The 26,229-nt window shown below is 40.6% G+C and overlaps 1 protein-coding gene across 1 annotated transcript; it reads right to left on the bottom strand.

Annotated features, from left to right (window-relative positions):
- Positions 1-49: 49 nt before the first annotated feature.
- On the bottom strand, positions 50-26,229 carry ALAS2 (5'-aminolevulinate synthase 2). The gene is made up of 11 exons (XM_025989081.2): positions 26,029-26,229; positions 20,699-20,894; positions 19,922-20,044; positions 18,974-19,084; positions 15,991-16,213; positions 15,255-15,439; positions 9,627-9,806; positions 6,540-6,704; positions 5,723-5,991; positions 4,104-4,266; positions 50-335 (listed from the first exon to the last, which is right to left on the bottom strand). Exons 2-11 carry the CDS (start codon positions 20,877-20,879, stop codon positions 172-174), a joined length of 1,764 nt encoding a protein of 587 aa, XP_025844866.1. The 5' UTR covers positions 20,880-20,894; positions 26,029-26,229; the 3' UTR covers positions 50-171.

Below are 26,229 nucleotides of genomic sequence, written 5' to 3'. Positions count from 1 at the left end.
AGGAGTCAGATATAATGCAGTTTCCTGTCTAACAAAAGGCTACAAATGCTGCAGTTTGTTCTTTATTTTCAGGCTGAAGTCAGCTAGAGGCACACAACAAAGCAGAGGACAGGAAGAGGATCAGTCCCACGTGAAGTGCACATGGGTTGGGGCTCTGAGGCAGCTGGCTTCTCAGGCATAGGTGGTGACATACTGGGGCCCCATGTTCCCAAAGTAGGAACGTTCCCACTCACTCATGAGCTCAAAGTGTACAGGCCGGTGACAAAAATTGCAGGCAGCCATAGACACATCCTGGAGGGGCAGCCCCACCTCAGTCCAGGCTACCAGCAGCTTCTCTAAAAGGTGGTAAGGGTGGGGAAGGAAAGAATTGGTTAGATTAGGTCTTCTTAATCCCAGTGTCACAATACAGATGTGCCAAGATAATGATCCCCTCAAGCCTCTATGATACCTTAGAACCAGAAATAACCTTTGCTCCATTGTGTGCTATGAATGTTACCATTTGTGTATGAGTGCTGTAATGTATACAAGATTGGGAAGCACTCCTTTGACACAACTTAAAGCTGTACTGGCCTGGCCTGGACTACTACTTAAGTACGGGACATACTGTGACCCAAGAAGTGAATCCATTTGTTTGAAAACTCAGCCTAATGAAGATAACACAATAGCCATACGGTATCATCATTTGTGACCTGTGAGCCTGGGATGGGGGGTGTTCTGGAGTGAGTGGGAACCCAGAGGAGAGAACCTGACCCCATTATTGGAAATGCTTCAGGTATGTGCCAGGGCTCTGTCCTTGACGTTGTTTTTATGCTTACTCCCTGGGAGATCTTATTTAGTCTCATGGCTATAAATACTATTTATATGTTGATTTTGAGCTTTTCATCTCAGCTCAGACCCCTCTTCTGAATTCTAGACCTGTATATACCAATTGCCTTTCTGTTTCTCCACCTGGATGTTTAATCAACATCTCTAAGCACATGAGCACAACTGAGCTACTGATCTCCCTGCCTTACACCAAGTCTACTTTCAGCCTTCCCCATCTGTCTCAGTTGATGGCAGTTCTAGTTCAGTCAAAAGATTTTAGAGCCATCTTTATTTTTCTCTTTCTCTCTTACCACACTTCCAATCTATCAGAAAATGACTACTGATTTCACCTTCAAAATTTAGACCACTTCTCATTCACTTCTAATGCCATCATCAGGTTTAAATCACTATCCTCTCTTGGATTATTACAGTAGCCCCCAATTGGATCTCTCTGCTTCCACTCATTCTCTGTTTCAGTCTATTCTCAACATAGAAGTTGGACCAGTTCTGTTAAAACCTCAGTCAACTATGTTCCTCTTCTGCTCAAATCCTTCAAAAGACTTTCAGAGTTGAAGCCAAAATCCTTCCAATGGGAGGATACCTTACACAGTGTAGCCTCACATTTCCCTTCACTACTCAATTTTCTATCTCTGCCTCTTGCTTATACCACTCTATCCACATCATCTCCTTACTATTCCTCAAGTATAGAAGAAATACTCCTGTGACTGACAGGGTCTTCCTGCCTTAGGTTGATCTCTCTGCCTGGGATGACCTTCCCTTTGATATCTGCCCAGCTAATTCCTTTACCTTTATAGCTTTGCTCAAGTGTCCCCTCAATGATCTCTAGTCTTAACACTATTTAATGCTACAACCCTCTTCCAAACCAACCCCTCCCCACCAGCACTTCCTATTCCCTTATCCTGCTCTATTTTTTCCATAACACTTAAAACTACCATGCTTATGCATTGCTTATTTTTAAAGGTTTTTGACTATCTCCTTCCTCTAGAATATACGCTGCAGAAGGGTTTACTACTGGATCCCCAGCACCTAGAACAGTGTCTAGCACACAGTAGATACTCAATATTTGTTGGAAGAATGAATGAAAGGATGGCCAATTAAGTCTAGAAGATAAAAAAGTGCACCAGAGGAAAGAGTGAGGGAGGGCATTCCAATAAAAAGGGAGGAAAGTACCAGAGGTAAGAAAGTAGAGCAAAATAAGGGGTTTACAAGTCACTCAGTGGACCTGGAGAACTAAAATGAATGTAGAAAAGAGGTGAGGGCATAGAGTTCACCATGTTTAAGGCATTGAATGCCATGCCAAGGAGCTTCAACTTCTACAGGCCAGTGGTCTCTAAATTTTGGACTGTACAATCTATCAGTACAAACATTTTAGCACATGCCTCTAATTTACGTATGTTTTTTATATACTGATACATGTATAATTGTCAGTCTATATGTTAAAGATCAGTCCGTTATGTCTAATTTCCTATTTTTAAGATTAAAAAAAGGAAAAATTCTAGTGACCTGCCTCGCCCTATGGGTCATCTTGCATACCTCACATAGGAGACCACTGCTCTAGTCTAGGCAAATGGGAAACAGGAAGAGGTTTATGTAAGGGAAGTATATAGTCAGATGTTTAAGAAATATCCCTCTGATGGTCACTCTGGAGAACAGAAGAGATCAAGGGAGAAGCAGGAAAATTAGGAAGAAATCACATTGACATGTATCCAAAAACTGGCAATAGCAAAAAACATATTTGAGAGAGACTGTAGAGACCATTTGTAGGATTTCAGGATGGGTTGACTGTGGGCTTAAAGGACTGGTGGAGGCATGGTAAATGCCTGTCATATTTCTTTACTGCAAAGCTCAGCATAAGTGGACACTCAGAGAATGGAATACTGAGGGCTCCATAATTAAAGGCCAGAGCAACTTAGAGGACTGAGCAAAAGGTCCAGGAGTCTGGATCATCAGCTCAGGCAGTGGACCTGACTACTGGTTTTGACTGTAGAGGTAGAGACAGATTTCCCAGTTCAAATCCAATAGCTGTGTGACCTTGGTTGACCAGTTACTATATATTTTTATGCCTCAATTTCCGCATATATAAAATGGAAATGCTAATAATAGCATCTCGGTCTGATGAGTATTAGATGAGTTAATACATACAAAAAGTTTAGAACAGTGCTTGGCACATGGTAAGTACTTAATAAATGTTGGCTAGCATTAATTAACATTTTTGAATGAATAGCACCTACCTATCTTATCTTCCTTGAATTCTCATGCTACCTATGCCCCAAACAGAATGACTATTGCCAATGCATGTCTTCTGTTTTCCCATCTCTAGGTCCTTGCTCACAGAATTTCCTTATTCTGGAATGCCCTTGCACTATACCATATGTACTTCAAGGTGCAGCACAAGAACTTCCTCACCCACAAAACCTTCCTAACTTCACACTTCCTACTTTCTCTAGCCATGAGTGATTACTCTCTCCAGCTCCCAGAGCACTGTAGCTCATCACCCTGGACCAGTACTGTCTATGTCTATGTCTCTCTCCTTTTCTAGACTGTCAGCTGCCTACATGTCTTTTGTCCAACAGACTTGGAATGAACACTTGGCTCTATGCCAGGCCCTGTGCTAAAAACTGCATCCAGTGGGAATCCAGTAAACTTTAGGTGAATTGACTAAACTGGCATCATTCAGGATAAAACCCAAGCTACTCTGTAGCTCTACAAACCTCTCAATCCAATCCCTGTCTTGTGTTGTCTTTGTAGACTCATAGGTTGGCACTTCCTTCCTCTACTCCATTCCTACTACTCTACATCTCAGTAACACCTGCTTGTTGTTCTTGATATATCTCAGCCTAGTTCACATCATTCTCTTTGCCTTTCTTTATGCTCTTCCTTCTGCAAGGAATACCACTTCCACACTATTCTCTTGGTCCAATACCACTCTCCTTATAAAATTCAGCTCAGGTGTCACTTCCACTAGGAAGCCTGTCTTGAATCCTGCGTGTTGGGTCAGGCCTCTTCTCTCTGTTTCCACAATTCTCTGATGCACTCTTTGTTGAAATTTGATCACCTCTTACAGTCATTGTTTGTGTCTGCAATGGCTCATCTGAATTGGAACTTTATGAATCTAGAAAGTGTTTCTCATCCTTTTATTACCCCAGTTTAGAGTCTGGCACACAATAGATATTCTGGAAATATACTTTTAAACTGAATGGAATTCATTCCCTCAACTTATTCAGATCCTGGGGCTGAAGGGAAAGAGAGTGCTATAGACACCTATGTTGAGGACTTACGCACAAAGTCTTCCATCATCTGAGGGCTGTGGTGAGGGGAGGGTGCCAGACGCAGCAGCTCTTCACCTCGGGGGACAGTTGGGTAGTTGATGGCCTGCACATAGATACCATGCTTGGAGAGCAGGAGATCACAGATCTTGCTGTTCAGTGCTGCATCACCCACCTGGGCTCAGGAGAAAAGCATGTCAGTATCTGCTACCCTGGCCCCACTATCAAAGTTCCATTGAACAGGTGGAGGGAGGCAGTTCAATGAACATCACTGAAGTTTGAGACAGATTTTTTTTCAGAAAGGGCTTAGTGGCAGCTCCAGAATTTCTATCAAGGAGTTGCTCAGAGGCAACAATTAAATTTGAAGGGTTTGGGATGGAGGTGGTGCTAGGTACCTGGTCTTGAAAGTATTTGCAGAGCAAGCACACTGGTTTTACCTAGATAGTATGTTAACTTGAGTTTGTTCTGAGTAAGAAGGTGAACCCCCCCCAAGCTACCTCTGGGGTGTTGTCATTGGGTTAATTTTAAAAAATTCAAAAGTAGTCTCCCCACCATTTGCTTCAACGTGGATGGAACTGGAGGGTATTATGCTGAGTGGAGTAAGTCAATTGGAGAAGGACAAACATTATATGGTCTCATTCATTTAGGCAATATAAAAAATAGCGAAGGAATAAAGGGAAAGGAGAGAAAATGAGTGGGAAATATCAGTGAGGGTGACAACATGAGAGACACATAACTCTGGGAAATGAACAAGGGGTGGTGGAAAGGGAGGTGGGTGGGGGTTGGGGTGACTGGGTGACGGGCACTGAGGGGGGCACTTGATGGGATGAGCGCTGGGTGTTATGCTATATGTTGGCAAATTGAGCTCCAATAAAAAAAAAATAATAAAAACAAAAATAGTCTCCCAATATCCCCAAAAAGGAATATTGAATTAGCCCAAGCAGTGACTATTTCTCATTCACAAAACCGTCACAAAAAAAGTGTCTTTACCACACTCTGACATACTGACACACACAAATAGATGTTAAGAAAGAAGTAGCAGTTCATTTTTAAAGGCAGTAAACAAACATGATTGGGAATCCAAAATAGTACCTTGTCCCATGGTTTTTGACTTTCTATTTTCTGACTTCAATATTTTTTACTTCAACTCTTTTTAAGAAATATGTTTCATATCATGACTGATTATACATCCACATATATCACATATGTGTGCATATACATATGTATAAAACTGAAACACATTTTTCATAAAATATTACCTTCTCTATTTGTGATGTATTACAACATTTTCAATTCTATTTTAATTTTTAATACTAGTCATAACTTGCTAAACTGATTTTGCCACTAGTGGTCTTGACTCACAGTTTCAAAAACAGTGAATTATAGGTCACAGGTACCCAATATTGTGAGGGTCAGGACAGTCTAATAATCATGAGATAATAGCTAATGCAGAAAGAGGTGACTAATCCAGAATGGCTGATGATTTTTCAAAAAGGGTAACATAGCTGGAAATGAGGGTAGTTAACAGGAAAGTAAAGAATTGATCAGAGGAGCAGGTGTTGGTTTGCTGGGTGTGGGAGGGCTCCAGAAAAGATAAGTGGGTAGGGTAATGGTCAGGGTGGGACTCTCACCCGGATGGGGATGATGTGGCTGGGGCAGGGAATGACAGGAAGGCCCCTGTCCATTAGTAGCTGGCGCATGTGCTTGACATTGCGTTGGTGGGCTCGCCTCAGGGCTTGGCCTTCCTCTCCCTTGAGCAGCCGCACAGATTCTAAAGCCCCAGAGAGCACCATGGGAGGCAGTGAAGTGGTAAAGATGAAGCCGGCAGCATAGGAGCGCACCATGTCCACCAAGTCATGGGTGCTGGCGATGTAGCCACCCACACAGCCAAAGGCCTTACCTGGAGATAATGGGGGGAGGATATGCACAGAGCCCATAATTAGTCTCTAAAGGGACAGGATTATGTCCAGATAAACATGAAGATGTGCACCAGAAGCTGGAGTTCCAGATTCCTTTCCCAGACCTCTGCTTATCTCTCTTGTCCATGACAGGACAGACAGCTGATAGTTCTGCTGCTTTGAGATAGGACTTCTAAGGCCTGCCACATGCAGTGATGAGATAGGTGGTAGCTGGGTGGGGACCTTTAGCTGGTTAGTCCCAAAAGTGGAACTAAAATGAAGGTTGGGGCTGGAGTGGGGGAGGAATTTAGAACTACAACTCTCCATGTACTGACTTGAACCTGGCTATTTGGCCCTACTTAGGGTTATTCTCAAAAACCCCTCCCAGACTTTCTCAGCAACTCTACAGTGGGGTAGGAGTGGGAGGAGGGAATCCAAGAGTTCCATAGCCCGAGGCTATGAGTTCTACCCAAATAACTTCTATAGCTTTGGGGAGGAGGAAGGAAAGGATCTTACTGGATTATATATAAGGGCATCCCAAGGCACTCACCAAGAGTTCCAGAGACAATGTCAATCTTGTGCATAACTCCATCACGCTCCCCAATCCCAGCACCCTGGGGTCCATATAGCCCTACAGCATGAACCTCATCCACGAAAGTCAGAGCCCCATACTGATGGGCCACATCACACAACTCCTCAAGGGGACAGATGGCACCTGAGAAAAGCCAAGGAAAAAAGGTAGGAGATCACAATGCTTCCCCAGCCTCATCTCCAGTGTGGAATTTGTGACCCATAACTATTTTGGGTTGGAAAAGGGCGAGGATGTGCATACTCGGCTGGGACTATTTCAAACTTCCTTAAATTTGTTGACTGCCTCCACCTCATGCCCACTCAAGGTGTGTGTGTGTGTGTGTGTGTGTGTGTGTGTGTGTGTGTGTGTATTTTCCCTAGTTTGTAATCAAGGCTTGCCTCTGTGTTTCTATTTTTACTTCTGACAGTATCTATCTTCTTGTTTAAGCCATTTTCCAGCCTCTCTTTGCTTCCTTTCTTCACTCCCACAAGTCTGTGTATTTCCACTTTGTGTTGGCACTGGCCCATTTGATGCCTTTGTTTTAATAAATTGAAAAAGTAACTTTTGGGGGATCCCTGGGTGGCTCAGTGGTTTAGCGCCTGCCTTTGGCCCTGGGGCGTGATCCTGGAGTCCCAGGATCGAGTTCCACATCGGGCTCCCTGCATGGAGCCTGCTTCTCCCTCTGCCTGTGTCTCTGCCTCTCTCTCTCTCTCATGAATAAATAAATAACATCTTTAAAAAAAAAAGAAAAAGTAACTTTTTCCTCCAGGTTAATGCAGTCCTGATTTCAGAGCCAACTCATCCCCTCAGGCAGGTGCTTTTGGAAGCCTGTCAATATCTTTATACTGCACTGGTCCTCCCTGTCTCCATTTTTCTGGATTTCTGTCACTATTTTTTTTAAGATTTTATTTATTTATCAATGAGAGACACACAGAGAGAGAGGCTACCTCTCTCTCTGCTTCAGACTTTCTTTCCCTGTACCTATATGCTTCTGAGTTTCTCTTCTTTTTTTAAAAAAAAGATTTTATTTATTCATGAGAGACAGAGTGAGAGGCAGAGACATAGGTAGAGGGAGGAGCAGGCTCCCTGTGAAGAGCCAGATGCAGGACTTGATCTCAGGACCCCAGGATCACCACTTGAGCAGAAGGCAGACGCTCAACCACTGAGCCACCCAGGCATCCCTCTTTCTGAGTTTCTTTGAGCCTCTGTTTTTTCTGTGTCTCTGTGGGAATGCATTTCTCTCTCATCTCTGTCAATGTTATTTCCTGAAGGAGCCCTCCCACAGGCTCAGTCTCAATCTATTGGATGGAAGAATTAGAAGTAATGTTTGCTCCTCACTATTTTTCATACAGACTTACCATTTTCCTATGTTATTCTGGACATCTTCTATGCTGATAATTGTCTATAATGTCTTCAAATGGCTGTGAATCTCATCTATTGACTTTGTGGCCACTCTGCATATATAAGAACTCATACTTTCTGTCATTCCCCATCTGGAAAATGCTGAGGTGCAGGGAGTTGGAATATAGAAGAAAGTTCTTCAGGTGGAAACTGGGGCTCCAAACCAGGATTAAAAAATGTGAGCAATTCAGAACAACATGAGGGGAGAAAATCACAATAGGTGGAGCTCAAGACAAATAGCGAAATGGCTCCAGCATCATTTCAATGGAAGAAATTTAGCCCTCAAATTGATAGTTTAAGTAGTGTCCACCAACAAAATAAGGAGCTGTTCATTTGCAAATGTAAGGAAGTAAAATGATCCCAACATGGTTTCCACTAAAGACATAATGAATTACAGTAGTCTCAGCAGTAGAAATATAATCATGGGATAGTTTTACTTTATTGCTAGTTGTAGAAATGTGGGAGTGGGCACAATAATAAATTTTTCACATATATCAACTAAATTCTCACGGCTACTCTATTATAACCCCCATTTTACAAAAAATAAAAAATAAAGAAAGAAAGAAAGAAAAATAAAGAAAACCCTGAGACACAGAGCAATTAAGAAAATTGCCCTAGCTTAGTAAGCTGTCATGTTGGGATCTGAACATGGATAGCCTGGTTCCATAGCCTGTGCATCACAGTTATGTGTTACTGATGACACTTATGTTAGCCAAATCAAGTAATACTATGGACTCTCCTTTATTTCAGTTGGAAAAACAACAAATTGAAATGAAGTGAGAAGTGTTTATTTAATAAATCCACAAGGCAATGTCTAAAACACATGATTTCTGCTCAAGATAGGTAGCAGTAGAGTGTTTGGACATTGTTTCAGTTGGGGGAAGAAAAGAGGTAGGAGGGTAAGGTCATTTATTTCTATTTAGATAATAATAAATGGAATGACTTCCATTGTCTAATTCTTACTATTAGATATTTTATGTTGGGAAAAACTGAGACTCAGGGAGTTGAGGTGTTACCCAAGATCATAGAACAAGTAAGTGCCAGAGGTGGGATTTGAACCCAGGTCTCTCTCACTTGAAAACATGTTTTGATTCCAATGCTTCATACTGGACCCTGAAAGAACTCCCAGGCAATGGTTCTTAAAATTTTTCATTGCAGAAACCAGACACTAGAATGACTGATTTCATAGCATTTCTAATGGAGGGAGTGTTATGTGAAGGAATTGGAATAATACTTTCTAGGGTACAAATATTTTGGCACCAATTTACTGAGTCAACCAAAACAAGTTGGGTACTGTCTCTGAACATCAGTTCTTAACCTGTAAAATCAGTATAATAGTTGCTTTTATCCTTTGGCATTTACTGGCTGTATGACCTTGAGCAAGTTACTTTATTTGTTTGTGTCTCAGTTTCCCCATGTAAATAAATAGAAATAATAGAACTTACTCCATAGAATTATTGTGAAGATTAAGCCAATTAATATGTCTAAAATACTAATAATTTCACTGGGTGTTATTCTGTATGTTGGCAAATTGAGCACCAATAAAAAATAAATTTATTATTTAAAAAAATAAAATAAAATACTAATAATTTTGCTTGGCATATAAACAAATTCTATACATGTCAGCTATTATCATTGCTACCATGGTTTTTATTATATACATACCATCCATGGAGTGAACAGTCTCAAAGGCCACAATTTTGGGTGTCCTAGTATTGGATTCCTTTAGAAGTTTCTTCAGGTGGTCAGGGTCATTGTGCCTGAAGACAAACTTCGCTGCTCCACTGTTGCGAATACCTTGGATCATTGAAGCATGATTCCCTGCATCTGAGTAAATCTCACAACCTGAAGAACCAGACGCATATTCCTTAAGCTTCTGTTCCAGTATTTCCACTTCAACCTCAGGGCTGACCTAACAGGGGTAGAGAGCCAGCCAGCCATCCCTTTGAAGACCCTGTTCTGCTTCCGTCTCCTCTGGAAGCCTTTGCAACACCTCTTCCTCCCTTGAAAGAAATCCCCTGCCCTGAAATTCTGACCCCTACACCCTTCCCTTCAATCATTTCTAGCCTGATCTGGCACTGACTACCTTGGGGGTAGACGAAATTTTAATTTCCCAAGAAGCTCTAGAGTTTCTTGAGGGCAGGGTCTGGGTTCCCAGATACACAAGATCAAGCCTTGGAGAGGAGTTATCCCAGGGAATGGGACTTGACTTGTTGACTTGGACTGATACTATATTCTTTCTGGCCTAGATGAAATCCGACCTCTTCCAGGTATCATTCTTCTGCTTATAGTTACAGGGTAGATACTTATAAGATTTTCTATTTGAATCATAAGCTCATGGAATGTCAGAGCAGAACAGAACATTAGTAAACATGGAGTTCAGTTCTTTAACTGTTATAAGTGAGGAAGCTAAGGTCTACAAAGGGGAAGACCTTTCCCTAGGACCTGAGGAATATAGAGCTTTTCACTGAACAAATATGGGAGGACAGGTAGAGGTGGGATATTGGTGGAGAGGATTGATTCTTGGCTCCCCCCAAATTGCACTGCCATCAAGGAATTCTGGAGTTTCATTAGAGTAAGCTATCACTTCTAACTGAGAAAATCAGGCATGGACCTGCCATGAAGGAAAGTAGATTTGGAGTTTGTTGAGAGCAAGAATCACACAATTTTGTTGTTGTTAATGCAAGAAGATGGTATTTGAAGGACACATTCTTTACACACAGTGTAATTCCAATGAGTTAAGCATATGGCTATTCCCATATGCTTCTACAAATACATTTATAAACACTAATATCTTAGTGAAAGAAGATGCTCCTTGAAATATACATTATACACAATATAGCTTCAATGAGTTAAATATACATCTATTCCCATATCCTTCTACACATAAGTTTACAAACACTTATATGTTAATGACAGATGTTATTTGTAGTTTTGATTTGTATTTCTTTGATGATCAGTGATATTGAGCACCCTTTCATGTGTCTGATGGCCATCTGTATATCTTCTTGGAAAAATGTCTATTCATGACTTCTGCCCACTTATTAAATTGGATTAATAGTTTTTTGGATGTTGAGTTTTATAAGCTCTTTATATTTTTGGATACTAACTCTATCAGATATATCATTTGCAAATATCCTTTCCATTTCATAGATTGCCTTTTACTTTTTAAAAATTTTATTTATTTGTTCATGAGAGACAGGGAGAGACAGAGATAGAGAGAGAGAGGAGAGAGAGAGAGAGAGGGGCAGAGACACAGGCAGAGGGAGAAGCAGGCTCCATGCAGGGAGCCTGATGCGGGACTAGATCCCAGGACTCCAGGATCATGCCCTGGGCGGAAGGCAGGTGCTAAACCGCTGAGCCACCCAGGGATCCCCTGCCTTTTACTTTTGTTGATTATAAACTACCAAAACTGAAACAGGAAGAAATAGAAAACTTGAACAGACAAATAGCCAGAAAATAAATTGAATTAGTAATAGAAGAACTCCAAATAAACAAGGGTCCAGTGCCAGATGGCTTCACAGGCAAACTCTACCAAACATTTAAAGAAGAGTTAATACCTATTCTTCTCAAACTGTTCCAAAAAATTGAAAAGAGGGGAAAACTTCCAAATTCATTCTATGAGACTAGCATTACCCTGATACCAAAACCAGATAAAGACTCCACTAAAAAAGAGAACTACAGGCCAATATCCCTGATGAATATAGATGGAAAAATTCTCAATAAAATACAAGCAAACTAAATCCAACAATACATTTTTAAAAAAATTATTCACCATGATCAAGTGGAATTTTTCCTCGTTTTCAAGGTGGTTCAATATTAACAAATCCATGTGATATACCACATTAATAAAAGAAAGGATAAGAACCAACTGATCATTTCAATAGATGTAGAAAAAACATTTGACAAAGCACAACATCCATTTATAATAAAAACCATCAACAAAGGTTTAAAGGGAGCATATCTCAACATAATAAAGGCCTTATATGAATAACCCATAGCCAATATCATCCTCAGTGGGGGATAACTGAGAGCTTTTCCTGTATGGTCGGGAACAAGACAGGGATGTCTACTCTTGACAGTGTTATTTAACATAGTACTGGAAGTCCTAGCCACAGCAATCAGACAACAAGAAGAAATAAAAGGAATTCAAATCAATAAGGAAGAAATAAAACTTCAATGATTTGCACATGACATGATATTTTATATAGAAAACCCAAAGGCTCCACAAAAAATTGCTAGAACTGATAAATCAATTCAGTAAAGTGACAGGATATAAATAAAGGTACAGATATCTGTTGCATTCCTATACACTAATAATGAAGCAGCAGAAAGAGAAATTAAGGAATTGATCTCATTTACAATTGTACCAGGAACAGTAAGATACCCAGGAATAAATCTAATAAAAGAGTGAAAGACTGCTACTCTGAAAACTATAAAACACTGATGAAAGAAATTGAAGATGACACAAAGAAATGGAAAGACATTCCATGCCCAAGCGTTGGAAGAACAAATATTATTAAGATGTCTATATTACCCAAAGCAATCTACACATTTAATGCAATCTCTATCAATAGCATTTTTTCACAGAGCTAGAACAAACAATCCTAAAATTTGTATAGAACTACAAAAGACCCCCCATAACCAAAGAAACATTGAAAAAGAAAAGCAAAGGCGAAGGTGTCACAATTCCAGACTTCAAGTGGTGTTACAAAGCTGGGTGATGGGCACTGAGGGGGGCACTTGACGGGATGAGCACTGGGTGTTATACTGTATGTTGGCAAATTGAACTCCAATAAAAAACCACAAAGCCGTAGTGATTAAAACAGTATGGTACAGGCACAAACATAGACACATAGATCAATGCAACAGAATAGAAAACCCAGAAATGAACCCACAACTGTAGGGTCAATTAATCTTCAGCAAAGCAGGAAAGAATATTCAATGGGAAAAAAGACTCTTCAACAAATGGTGTTAGGAAAAAAAAAAGGATGGGGGGATGCCTGGGTGGCTCAGTGGTTTAGCGCATGCCTTTGGCCCAGGGCGTGATCCTGGAGTCCTGGGATCGAGTCCCACTTTGGGTTCCCTGCATGGAGCCTGCTATTCCCTCTGCCTGTGTCTCTGCCTCTCTCTCCCCCTGTGTCTCTCATGAATAAATAAGTAAAATCTTAAAAAAATAGTGTTAGGAAGATTGGACAGCAACATACAAAAGAAGAACTGAACTTTCTCATACCATACAAAAAATAAATTCAAAACAAATGAAAGACCTAAATTTGAGAACTGAAGCCATAAAAATCCTAGAGGAGAACATAGGCAGTAACCTCTTTGACATTGGGTATAGCAACTTCTTACTAGATATGTCTCCTGAGGCAAGGGAAAAAAGGGCAAAAATAAAGTATTAGGAATTCACCAAAATTAAAAGCTTCTGCACAGTGAAGGAAATAACCAACAAAACTGAAAGAAATAACATATTTTATCTTTCTGTCTCTGGTACCCAGTATAAATCTAAGTACACAGTAGATGCTAATTAAACATTTTTTTAATTAATTGATGGATAAACAAATTACTGATTTATAAGTGAGTAAATGAATATATTACTAAACAAAAGAATGAGAGGAGGAGTATCAAAGATGATGCTGAAGAGGTAGGTAGAAGCTAGATTATTGAGGGTTTTAGAAGCCATGATAAAAAGTTTAGGTTTGGTCTTAAGGGCAATGGGAATATATTAAAGAGTTTGGGGCAGGGGGTAACAAAAATAAGTTTGCATTTATAAAGATATTATTCTCACTGTTGTGAAGAATAGAATATAGGAGGGCAAAGGTGAAATCAAGAAAATGATGTTGGTCTAAGCTAGGATGGTGGTAGAAGAAATGGAAAGAAGTTTACTTCTAATGGTTGAGGAGGATGTTCACTGAAAAAATTCCCAAAGGTATTGGGATTTAGTTGGGGTTATGTATGCTCTCAGAAAAAGTTTCTCAGAAACAGTAGAAATGTTTACAGTGTGCTGAAGAATCAACAGGAAGTAAGGAAGTAGATAGCAAGTGTAGAGACTTCTCTCAAGCAGTTGGTCTATTATAGGAAGGGGATAGATAGGGCAGTAGCTAGATAGTGATGAGATGACTTTTTTCTTTTTTAGATGAAAGAGAATTTAGCATGTTGAAAGAGGAGAGGCTGAAGATGCAAGAAGAGAAGGAAGTGATAGATCAAATTTTCTGAGGAGGTGGAGGGGAATGAGACACAGAGCACCAGCAAAAGGATAAGTCAACAAGAAACAGGGCACCTCTTTCATTGTGACAGGAGAGAAAAAGTGAGGAGTACATGTAGGGATGTTTGTGAGTTTGTACTGTTTGTGTTAAAGAGTTGAGGACATTGCTACTTGAGAACTTCTATTTTCAGTGAGGAAGGAGGTGAAGTTATTTGCTGTGGTTGAGGGTGAGGTGGAAGTGTGGGAAGGCTGAGCAGAATGGGGGGAGGGGTGTTGCAAAACTGCCCTGGAGATTTGGAAGGCTGATCTTGGAAACAGGATCGCTAGACAGCATAGAGGACCTGGTACAAGTTTGGGACCATGAATTTTTACTGGATTCTACCTGAGTAATTATATGTGCCTAGGATTGGCATGGAGAATGTGGAAAATTATATTCGTCTGTGGTCGGGGATGTGATTGAATGACAATAGGCATATGAATTGAGGACATTATTAGCTAGAGAGTGGGAGATTGAGAAGATTAAGTGCAGATGGGATCTACTACACAGTGAAAGGATTGGCTTTAGGCAGAAGAGATGTGCCTTCAAATTGTAAAAGGAAAGCATGAAAGAAGGGTAGATGAAAAATCAGATAAGTTTGTAGGTTTGATGGCTTTAAGCTAAAAGAGTTTCTGGTGGCTTCTGTTTTCTTTGCAATGTGAGATGTGAGGTTATTTGCTAAGAATGAAGGAAGAGATAGTCACAGGTTTTAAAATAGAAGAGTGTTTGAAAAAAGCTAGTATGGAGACACCAAAGAAGTATTTATGGGTGTTATGGGCCCAGTTAAGTTTGGAGGGGGTGATAAATTTACAGTGTTACTCTTCTGTGGAGTTGAGCAATGTTCCTTAGTAGTATTCTTCAGCCTAACTAAAGAAGGGGAGAAATGAGAGGAATATAGTCATCCAGTGTTGAGGATACGTAAAGTGGGTAAGAAGGAAGGGCAATGGGAGCAAGTGAACTCAGAATAGAGGGAAAAGGTGATGAAGGCAAGGAGACTGCATGCTACATTGCAAGATTCCAACCTTGAACAGAACTCAGGCCCTAGGCTTACCTGGCAGGATCTTTGCCAAAGTGAAGAGAGTAGAGTCATTCGCCACAAAGCAGGAAGAAAAAAGCAGGGCTGCATCTTTTTGGTGCAGCTCAGCCAGCTCCTGCTCCAGCTCCACATGAAACTTACTGGTACCTGAAATATTGCGGGTACCACCAGCTCCAGCTCCATGACGCTGCAGGGTCTCCCTGGCCAGGAGAAAACAGAGGGAGGACAAGGGGAGGGAAAAACCCTTGTCAGGTACCAAGGAACTGGGCAGGTTTCTCTTCGTTGATGGAGGTCAGTGTTGATTTAGTTATCCTATATGAGCTGTGCCCTATGTAATCAAATAGAGGGCAAGATTGACACAATGAGGAGATATGGGTCCTCCTTCTCAGGAGGATGGCACTCAGGGATGGAGGGAGAAGATAGTTGAACAGCTAGGAAGACCTTCTAGAGGATGTCACACACTATCTCTAGCAATATTCATTCTGTAACCAGAGTAAGAGCTCATGGAAAGTGGGCCTTGCTTGGTCTTCCATCTTCTCCATAGAACTGGACAATCAATAATTTGGAAATCATGGTTTGTTGACTGACATGGTTCATATTTGAGGGTTAGATACGCTGGAAGACCATGGATAAAAGGGGTGGTAGGTGGAACTCAGTTTTCTACTGCCGCTCTGCTTTTCCCTTCCATGTGTGGCTTTGATTCTTTTTTGTATGTGTCCCCACAGCTCATGGCCCAGATCTTACTACTCACTGTGTAGCTTGCAAGACCCGAGGGTGCCGGCTCATGCCTAGATAGTCATTACTGCACCAGACTGACACGTCCTTTGAGGCCATAGATGCCTCAGAGAAGTGTTGGGCAAAAGGGTATGCATCAGCCCAGCGATTTACAGTCTTGAACACACGGTAGGTATGGTCCTGTTTCTTCTCCATGATCTTGTGCCTGAAAAACTGGTCATAACCAAAAACATGGTTTCCTGCCAAAGTAGAAATGGAGATGAAAAGAATTCATTTTTAAATCACTTCCTGATTAGTCCATATTTTATCCACGTAGTTGATTTTGAGTTCTCCAGTTCTCTTTCCATTTATTCATTTATTTGATCAGTCATCAACTTACTGAGCCACAGTAACTCTCCATGACTTCATTCAGTGATTCCTTTGCTTTCTCAATTGCTCAGTCGCTCAGTAAATTATTCATACATTCACTCAGATTTACTGCCCCTGGCAGGGTCATCTCTCTTTTTTAAAGATTATTGTGGTTGCCTTCTTGCTGAAATCACTACTTCTAGTTTTAGTGGAAACAGTATCAACAGATCTGGTTTCTAGTCATTGCTCTGCCACTTCCTAGTTATGTGACCTTGAGCAAGTCATGAATCCTCTCTCTTAGTTTTAATTTCCTCACCTGTAGAATGGGGCTAATAATACCTTCTTGGAGAATTGCGAGCATTTGATGATAAACAGAATGTAATACAGCCAAATTAATGTCTGGTACATAGTAGTATTATTACAATTATAGTAGTAGTAGTAGTAGTAGCAGCAGCAGCTAATATTTAATTATATTATTATAACCAACATTTAATGAGTGCCTATTATATGTAATGCCTTCTCTTAGGAACTTTATAAATATTATTTCTTGTATTTCTCGTAACAGCCCTATGTGGAGAGTTTTGTTAGTATTTGCATTTTACAGATGAGAAGATGGAAGCATAGACAAGTTAGGTAACTTGACCAAGGTTATGCAGCAAGAAACTGGCCTACAAATAAGTAACCTAGAGTTTACTTTCAAAACTGCTACTACTATCAAATGGAGCAATACATTTTCAGGATAAATGGAAACAACGTGTGCCAATGGACTTGTTAAACATGAGACAGAAATCATGATTGTTGCAGATGACAACTGATGTGGTAGGGATATAAACTGGTAACATCTTTGCTGCAGGGATGTTTAGAAATATGTATCAAGAATTTTTAAAATGCAAATACTGGCATACCTAGAGAAATATTTGCAGTATTTTTAACAGAAAAAAATGATTGATATCCGGAACTTTTTTTTTAACTCTGAAAAATTTGGGTTGGGTTCTGGATGGTTCAGTCAGTTAAGCATCTGACTCTTGATTTTGTCTCAGGTCATGCTCTCAGGATTGTGAGATTGAGCCCTGCTTTGGGTTCTGTGTTGGGCATGGAGCCTGCTTAAGATTCTCCCTCTCCTTCAGAGCCTCCCTTTCTCCCTCTCTAAAAAGAAAAACACCTCTAAAAACTTACTATGAAAACTTTTAAACCCACTAGAAAAATGGGCAAAGAATATAAATAGAAAATTTAATAAATGTAGAAGATTCTTAAGGAAAAGCAAACTGCAAAATCAAATTTTCACCCATATTGATAAAGATGTAAAAGTCTGATGATATCAAGTGCTAGAGAGGGTGTGAGAATATGAATACTCTCTTTGATAACTAGTACACCACTTTGGAGGGCTAACTGGCAATGTTTATTAATGTTAAAAACGTATACAACCTTACACCCTAAGATTTTTCACCTCTTAATGCTATCCTAGAGAAAAAAAAAAAAAAACCCTACCTATGTCCATGCTGAGGTACACTCAGAGTTTTTTGTTGCACCACTATTTGTAGTAGGAAAAGTTGGAAGCAACTCAATAGAGGAATAGCTAAATAATCTCTAGTATAACCATTATGGGTCTAAGATAATATTATGTATTATATTTGAGTACATTTATATGTACATAAAATAAAACATACACTATAAATCAGAATAAAGCACAAAAAATTGAAAATAATAACCTGCATTATAGATGCTTGATTAACTGAAGGATGTTGCATCCATGCTTATAGAACCATTCAACCATTAAATAATGATTATGCATCTCTATGCTTAGGGCCATGAAATGATGCCCATGACATACTGTTAGGTAAACAAAGCAAGATAACAAAACCAATGAGAGACTCCTAACTCTGGGAAAAGAACAAGGGGTGGTGGAAAGGGAGGTGGGCGGGGGGTGGGGTGACTGGGTGATGGGCACTGAGGGGGGCACTTGATGGGATGAGCACGGGGTGTTATGTTGGCAAATTGAACTCCAAAAAAAAAAGGATAACAAAACCAGTAGAATAAAATCACATTTCTAATAAAAACATGTATGTAGAAGGAAGCATAGGAGGTATGTCTGTGTGTGTGTGTGTGTGTTATTAGTCACGGAAAAATATATGGAAAAAATATGAAAAGTTAATAGTGGATGGTGGAAGTCTGAGTGATTTAAATTCCCCTCTATATTTTCCTATATCTGTTGAAAAATACAATGAATCATCTTCCTTCTATATTAGAAAAAGGCAAATTGCATTATGAATAATCAATATAAACACATACAAGAAAGGGGAAAAGGGAAAAAGGCTATCGGTAAAAGATGAATTTTTGAGGGAGTATGAAGAAGAAATAATAGGAATAAATGTAGTATTTACTGAGGCCTCAAAACAGCTAGAAACACTTCAATAAATCTAATTTTATTTCTTCCTCATGATAACCTGTTGAGGCAAGCATTAAAATTCCACTAAAAGAAACTGACTTACTTGCCAAAGAACATTGATCCAGCAAGTTTTAAATTAAAATTTAAACCCAGACTCCCTTTGGTTTCAAAGTACTTCCTTGAAATTTCTTCTACTCTTTCAGAAGCCCCTTTAGCACTCCTTCCACATTCCTACCCCTCTTTATTTCCACCTGAACAAACTCACCAATCATGTTGTTCTGAACCAGGTGTGTGACCTTCTCTGAAATTAGCTCTAGCTCCTGGGGATTGGAGAATGGCTTTCTCAGGCTGGTTGAGGCCGTGGATCTGGGCAGGTCTGACAGAGAGTGTGAGATTCATTGGCCATGAATAGAGGGGAGAAAAAAAGAAAGCATGTGCTGTCCTCTTTAAACTCAATACAACATGAAAATTCAAGTTTATGAAGTAGAGAAGCCTGTAGAGAGAAGAGATATTCTGCAAAGTGAGCCCCCACTCATCTCACCAAGTGGAAACTTTAGTGTCAGGCACTTTCCATAAGGTATTCTTTTTTCCCCCATTAGAATTTTCCCTTGGGTAAAGTAACTGGGGCAGCCGCCCTGAATCTTGTACGTAAGAGGTATATGCAGGACATTGTACCTTACTCTTCTTTTCCGAATGTCATTAAAATTCAAATTTGAAATTTTTATTTTTAATGATATCCCAAAAGGGCCTATGAAAAATGTCAATAGTGTGGCCATATTTCAAGTGTGATTTTCTTGAATAGTCTGCACCAATTGAGTTGACCTGGGGCTTCATATCCTTTTAAAAGATGTGCCTGCTTCCAACACTTACTCTCATGCAAATCCAGATTGTTGTAGAGTGGTATTGCTTAAATGTGGGAGCCCAGACTGTTGCAATCCATTAACCACTTGGGAGAGAGGAGGCAGAGCTCTAGAGGGCTCATTTTAGACTAATGGCTTAAAGTTACAAGAACCTCTGCATTTATGTGTGTTGGGGAGGGCACATTTCAGTGCACTGTCTAAGCCATTGCCTACCATGGTCTCCTTGGAAAAGACTGGACTTCCCATCATGGGATGCATACTAGTTGACCTAGAATTAGCCTAGCTCAGGACTGTGATGAAGTGAGTTCAAGCATTAGGAGTAGAGCTTGGATGAGGTAACACTTGACTCCAACCTGTCTTGAAAGTCTTCACATCCTCTTGGACTTCTGGAGCTGCCTTCTGCACAATCTTGCTCTTCCCATCCTGGAGTTCTGACAGCATAAAGGGACAGGGGCTTTTGGCCCAAGGTGGAGAGTCTGTGCAAAGGTAAGAGAGTAAGTGGCAATGCATTTCTAGCCATAAGTTTAGTTTAACAATGATTACTGAGACCTACTGTATCCCAAATCTCTATCTTAGGTTATGATAGAGATACAAAAATGTCCCTTGCTAGGGGAGCTTCTAGGCTGGTAGAGGTGGCATACACTGAAGACACATTGTGAACAGTGCTGAGATAAGAGAGAGGACATAGGCTGTGGTAGTCTAAAAGAGGGAGGAAACATGACCCAGAATTGGAAATGGATAGGCTGGAAGTTTAGACAAGCTTCACAGAGGAGATGATGCCCACGTTAAGTGTCACATGAAAAGTATGAGATACTCTGGTAAAAGGTATGGGTGAGGGTCATGTGACAGGTGCAAAGACATAGAAGCTTGAGACAATAGAATTTATCCAGGCAAATTTAAGTAGTTTCAGCAATACTGGGAGTATATAGAGTATGAGGGGCATGAGAGTGACATTCTTGAGAGATATTGGCAGAAGTCAGAACCCAGATGTGTTTTGGGGTCAGCTCATTTTGTCTTGACACATTTCACATAAGCCTTCCCACTTATTAGGCAATGATGGTCAGTATGACTTGGAACCTTATCTGCAGGATCCAGACATTCTCCATCATTTGCCAGAAACTTCTTCTTACCTCCTCCAGCCTTGGTTGCCTTAAGGTGGATTTGAGAAAAGGTTGGTCTTTGGGTGGCAAGGATAGGACAGCGTCCAATACCAAACAGGAACTGATGAGTCTTAATGATCTTGCCCAGGAGGCCTATATGGTCCCGGGCAAGCACAGGACAGCACTGTAGCAACATAGCTACTACTACCATCTTGAGCCCGAAGTCCTACAGAAGATGTGGAAGACATAAGAATCCATCATGAAGGCCTGACCAAAAGCCAAGGGTCATTCCTGTGTTTGATGATTTGCCTATAGCTTTGCACCCAATGTATGATGCCCCTTTTAAAGATGCCCTCGTTGTCCTTCCATGGTAAGACTTTTCCCAATGTCAAAATGTACCAACAGAGCATCAGGGAGGAAGAAATGAGACAACAACCATTAGACAATGGGGTAAAGTAAAGAGTTCCAACTGAAGGTTAGGAAGCCTAAATTCTGATTCAGACTCTGCCACTGACCCTTCTATGATGGTGAGGATTACTGAAGTATGATTGTATGTAGCAGGATGAGAACTGATGACCACCAACTCTTTGATAACACTTAAGGTTAAAAGTCTTTCTAGAATATTAGCCTTAGTCAAGTTAATATTCATTTTGATAATGCAAACAGATGCCATTGGCTAGGACTCCTGAGGCTTAGCTTAGAGTGTTTCCTGAACAGGCCCAACCAGAAAGGAAAAAGGAGCTTGAGGCCACAGGTTCCAGCTTAAGTAGATTCAAGGAATAGGACAAAAGGGAAGGCCTTAGGCCCTAAAGGCCATGTGCCACCAGACTGGTATTTTGCTGTCTTTGAACTTGCTCCTGGATTTTAGAAAAGAACAGTTAGAGGAGATGAAAACAAGATCCAAGGGAAACAAGCCTAAGGGCTAATGAAAGATGCAGAGGATAAGACATAGGACAGAAGGGACAGAGTGCAGGTCAGAAAAAAGATAACAAATACCCATTTGGTATACACATACCTATTTGAATACAAATAGGCATTCAATAAATATTTGTTGACTTTAGGATTAAATTAATGAATGAATAGGGACTGAAGTGAAGGAAAGAAAAGAAGGGTAAGGAAATAGTCAGAAGAAAAGAGAAACTGGGGAAGATAAAAGGGGGAAGTGAGAGAAAACAAAGGTACAGTGGTAGTGGTGAAGTTAGAAGAGAAATTGTGGGAGAGAAAAAGATCAATAGCATAGGGAAAGGGATAGGCTCATGATATGAACAGGAAAAGGAAGAAAAACAGGGGGTTCAGAAAAACAGAAAAAAAGATTCTGGGAGATACAAAAGGATAAGGAAAGAGACTTAGATGAGAGAGAGAGAGCAGAGGTAGAGGCAGAGATAGACAAGACACAAAATGGATATGAAGAGAAATAAAGGAACATACAAGAAAATACAAAGACTCAGAAAACTGAGTGCAGGAGAGGTGGGAATCCAGTAGGAGCAGAGGATCAGTCAGGCACAAAGATAAGGGATAAATGCTTCCATAGATATTGGGGGTTGGAGAGAGCAACACAGAAGAGTTAGGGTAAGAGGAGATGGATGCTACTGAGGGAGATGAGAGAGACTGAGCAACAGAGAGAAAGAAATAGAGATAAGATAAAAGGATAGATAAGAAAAGATGGTTAAGGCGTACTGAAGATTGGGATGAGGGAGGGCTAGGAAATATAGAGAAGGACAAAGAACGAGTAGGAGAAATAGATTAAAAGTAAAAGAGCAGGACAGCCTGGGTGGCTCAGTGGTTTAGCACCTGTCTTTGGCCCAGGGTGTGATTCTAGAGACCTGGGATTGAGTCCCATGTCAGGCTCTCTGCATGGAGCCTGCTCCTCCCTCTGCCTGTGTCTCTGCCTCTCTCTGTGTATGTATCTATGAATAAATAAATAACATCTAAAAAAAGTAAAAGGGCAAACTGGAGATCCAACATCAGAAAGTGAGACAAAATAGGGGACAGGGCAATAGGGGAGATATGGGGGAATGTGGGAAGCCTAAGACCCGGGCACCACCAGAAGAGCTATGGAGTAGAATCTAAGCACCTCTACTATACAGGACTTTATATTGTAAGGGAAAAGTGAACAGGAGGACCTCATAGCCCTTTCCTTATATGGTAACCTCCTTTATTTCTTATGGAACAATACCCCTCCCCCTAATTCACAAAGCAATCTCTTCCCCTTGTTCATCTAAGAGCATTTTCCCTTCAACATTCACAGGCTGTCATAGGAGCATAGATCAGGGCAGGGTATGTGACACCTGAAATTGGGAAAGGCCAAGGGGTATTGAAAAAACTAGATGAAACTCATGTTAAGCCGTTAGAACAATACTTGACACACAGTAAGTTTTCAATAAATGTTAACTTTGCTTACTTAAATTTCAGCTTCCCAGCTACCTGTTAGATGTTTTTGGAAAGCTACTTCCCCTCTCTGGGTCTTAGCTTTCATCAACTGTCAGATGTAGGGTATTTATGCCTACTTCCTATGGTAGGTAATGAATTGGATCCAATGCCTACATCATATGTGGAGATATCAGTTTCCCCTCCCCTGCCTGCCTGCAAAGGCCAAAGCACTTAGGGCTGAGTCTGCAGACCACAGATAAAGCTCCCAGTATTTATCATCGTTGGAGTCTCACCACTCCCTAAACTGAGACCAGGGTGTGGGAGGGAAGGAGAGCTCCTTTCTAGAATCATGATTGAGCATCTGGCTGGGACTGCCTCTGGCAATATGTGGTAAGGATGGGTGGATGATCCAGGAAAAGGAAGGCAAAGAAGATGTTCAAGTTCTAGGCTCCTGCAAACTCCCTTCCCCAACATCAACACTAACAACAATAAGACAACAACATTGGGATATGTAATGGGAAGGAAAGCCTCCAAGATTGGAAGCAGAGTCCAGTCCTGCCTTGGGATGATCGTGGATTAAGGTCTTTTCCCACCCCATATATAATTCAATCCATTCATTATCTCTGAGGAATTTCTGGCCATGATATTTTCAGGGACCTGGGAAAATACAGAATACGTTTTGGAATTTGTTGAATTATCAAGTTCTTTCAAGCTTCAGTTGCAATTTCTCTGTTCTGATTCTCCTTTCCTTGAATTTGCCCAGCCCCCCTCTCCCTGCCCACCTTTATGATCCATAATTTTACAGTCTAGTTACCTTCAGCTCTGTTTCCATTCCATCTCCCCTACCTATCATGGGATTGGAGTGAGTAAAATTGAATTAAGAAAGTATTTTAGGCAATTTAGTGTATCTAAGAGCACAACCTCTGGAGTCAGACTTTCTTGAATCCTGGCTCCACCACTAACTAGCTCTGGGACCTCAGAAAAGTTTTGTCTCTTCTCTACATCTTATATCTGGAAAATTTAAATAATAACAAAGACAAGCTACTTCACAGGGATGTTCTGAAGATTCAGCAAAATAATCCTATAAAGTATATAAAACAGTGCTTATCTTAGAATAAATATTGAAAATAATGTTACTATTATTTCTATTTTCTACAGTTCTATGTAGAGAAAGTGAAGGTACATCCAAGGAATGTACCTTTACTAGTCTGTACACCAGAATAGTTCTCTAAAATTGATTCTTGTCTCAATCCTGATTTTTATCGTTACCCTATTAAAACTTACTATGTGAACTTGGGCTCTTTACTTTCCCTCTCTGGGTCTCAGTTTCCCACTTCATCAATTTCATCTGGTTCTAATAGTCAAACACAGAGTACTCACTGTGTCAAACATTGTTGTAATGCTTCACATACATTGACTCTTTTAATTATCACAACAACCCTATGAGGTAGACACTAATATCAACTTTACTTCAAACCTGAGGAAACTGAGCTCCCCATAGATTAATTAACCCATTCAGGTCACAGAGCTAATAAGTAATAGAAGTAGGATTCAAACTGAGGCAATCTGACTTCAGGGCCTGCTAACTTAACCACTATGGATCTATGATTCAAAAATTACTACATATTTTCTTGGCTGAGAGCCTGACTCCAGACATTAATCCCCTCTGCTGCACTAACAGGCCCCTTTCTGGGACATTTGATTTTGGAGTGAAAGTGCTTTTAGCAAAGGAACAGATTTCTAACTGAAGTGGAATTTCAGGCACTGGTGAATATTTATTCATTCAATTTAACAAATTATGCATCCACTTTGTAGCAATCTTTGCCAAGGATCTTCTTAAAATAAAGATTCCACCAAAGATATAATGGTGAAATTTCAGGCCAAGTGACAGATCATTACTTGTAGGTGTTCCTTATACCTTAAAACCCTTTTTCATGTCAGCAGCCAATATGTAGTCCTAGAGATCAGAGGGGCCAATCACAACTCTACTTCAGCAGAGAACCAGAAACCACTCATTGCCATGTTCCTTGCTCCCTCTCTCCCCTTTGTGGATTGCTTTGCAAGAATCAGTTAGGTCTGTAGGGGATGATCACTTTTCTTCCAGAATTGAATGTATCAAACCTTACTTCCCCTCCTGGCATCCTCTCAGCGTCATGGAAGAGTCAGAGAATTTTAGATACTTGGAATCACAGAACCCGAAATTTTTAGAAACAAAATTTCAGAAGACCACAATATCAAAGTTAGGAGAGATTTTGGAGATCACAGGACAAGCACCCTTTTTTTTCAGAGACTGAATGACTTGCCTAGGGTGTCACAGAAAATTAGAGTGAGAATACAAATCTATTGGCATTCAGCATAGAGCCCTTTTAGTGACAAAACATTCCTCTTCATCCTTCTCCCCTTATTTATGCTAATCAATTCTTAAGTCCTTCAAATATCTCTCTACCCAATTCATCCTTCCATTCATCCCCACATTCCCTCTATTTTCTCTCCCTACCTCTGGCTCCCTAGGCACAGACCTGCTGAGTTCTGCCATCAGCTGAGCAGAGAAAAGTCAGAGCGAGGGAGAAATGGATAATTACTGGAAGAAATAGCAAGACATCTTTCTGACAGACAGGGGAAAGAATAGAGAGATAGGAAAACGGAGAGTGAGAGATGCCAAGTAGAAGAAAGAGAGACAAAGAATGAGAGAAGAATATACAGACAGAACTCAGACAAAGAAAAATAAGAGAAAGCTAGAGTGTCAGAGACAGATGAAGTGAAATGAATGATCCTGAAAACTAACAAGGGAGAGAAAAAAGGCAGGACAAAACAAAGGAAAGCCCAAAATAGGGAAAGACAAAAAAGATATAGGAGGAAAAAAGAAAATGTCAGAGAGACAGATTCTAAGGAATAAAGTCAGATCTAGTCAGACCAGAGAGTTAGAATGTGCAGGCTTGAGGTGGGCAGTAGACCAGAAAGAGCACACCCAGACTGAAAGCAACTCTTACCTGTTGCCCTGCACTGAGGACGAACGAACGACGGGTGGGTGCTGTAGGTAAGAGCCTGACATTTATCCCTTCCCCCTTGGCTCAACTCCACCCTTCTCTCCTTCTGTTGGCCAGGCTCTGCGTTGGCCCCAAAGGTATCACAGGCTCTTGCTAGAGATAAAACCTAGTGTAGTCCCCTGTCACCCAACCCCTTCATTTAGC

This window comes from Vulpes vulpes, chromosome X (assembly GCF_048418805.1).
Source record: "Vulpes vulpes isolate BD-2025 chromosome X, VulVul3, whole genome shotgun sequence".
NCBI classification, from domain to species: Eukaryota; Metazoa; Chordata; class Mammalia; order Carnivora; family Canidae; genus Vulpes; species Vulpes vulpes.
This window is presented reverse-complemented; position numbering and strand designations above follow the sequence as displayed.

Coding starts and splice junctions, on each gene's coding strand:
- ALAS2 (XM_025989081.2), bottom strand. CDS start 20,879: ATGGTAGTAGTAGCTATGTTGCTACAGTGCTGTCCTGTGCTTGCCCGG. Junction 20,045..20,698: donor GGCAACCAAGGCTGGAGGAG/GTAAGAAGAAGT, acceptor ACCTTTGCACAG/ACTCTCCACCTTGGGCCAAA. Junction 6,705..9,626: donor GACTGTTCACTCCATGGATG/GTATGTATATAA, acceptor GGCTTTTCTCAG/GTGCCATCTGTCCCCTTGAG.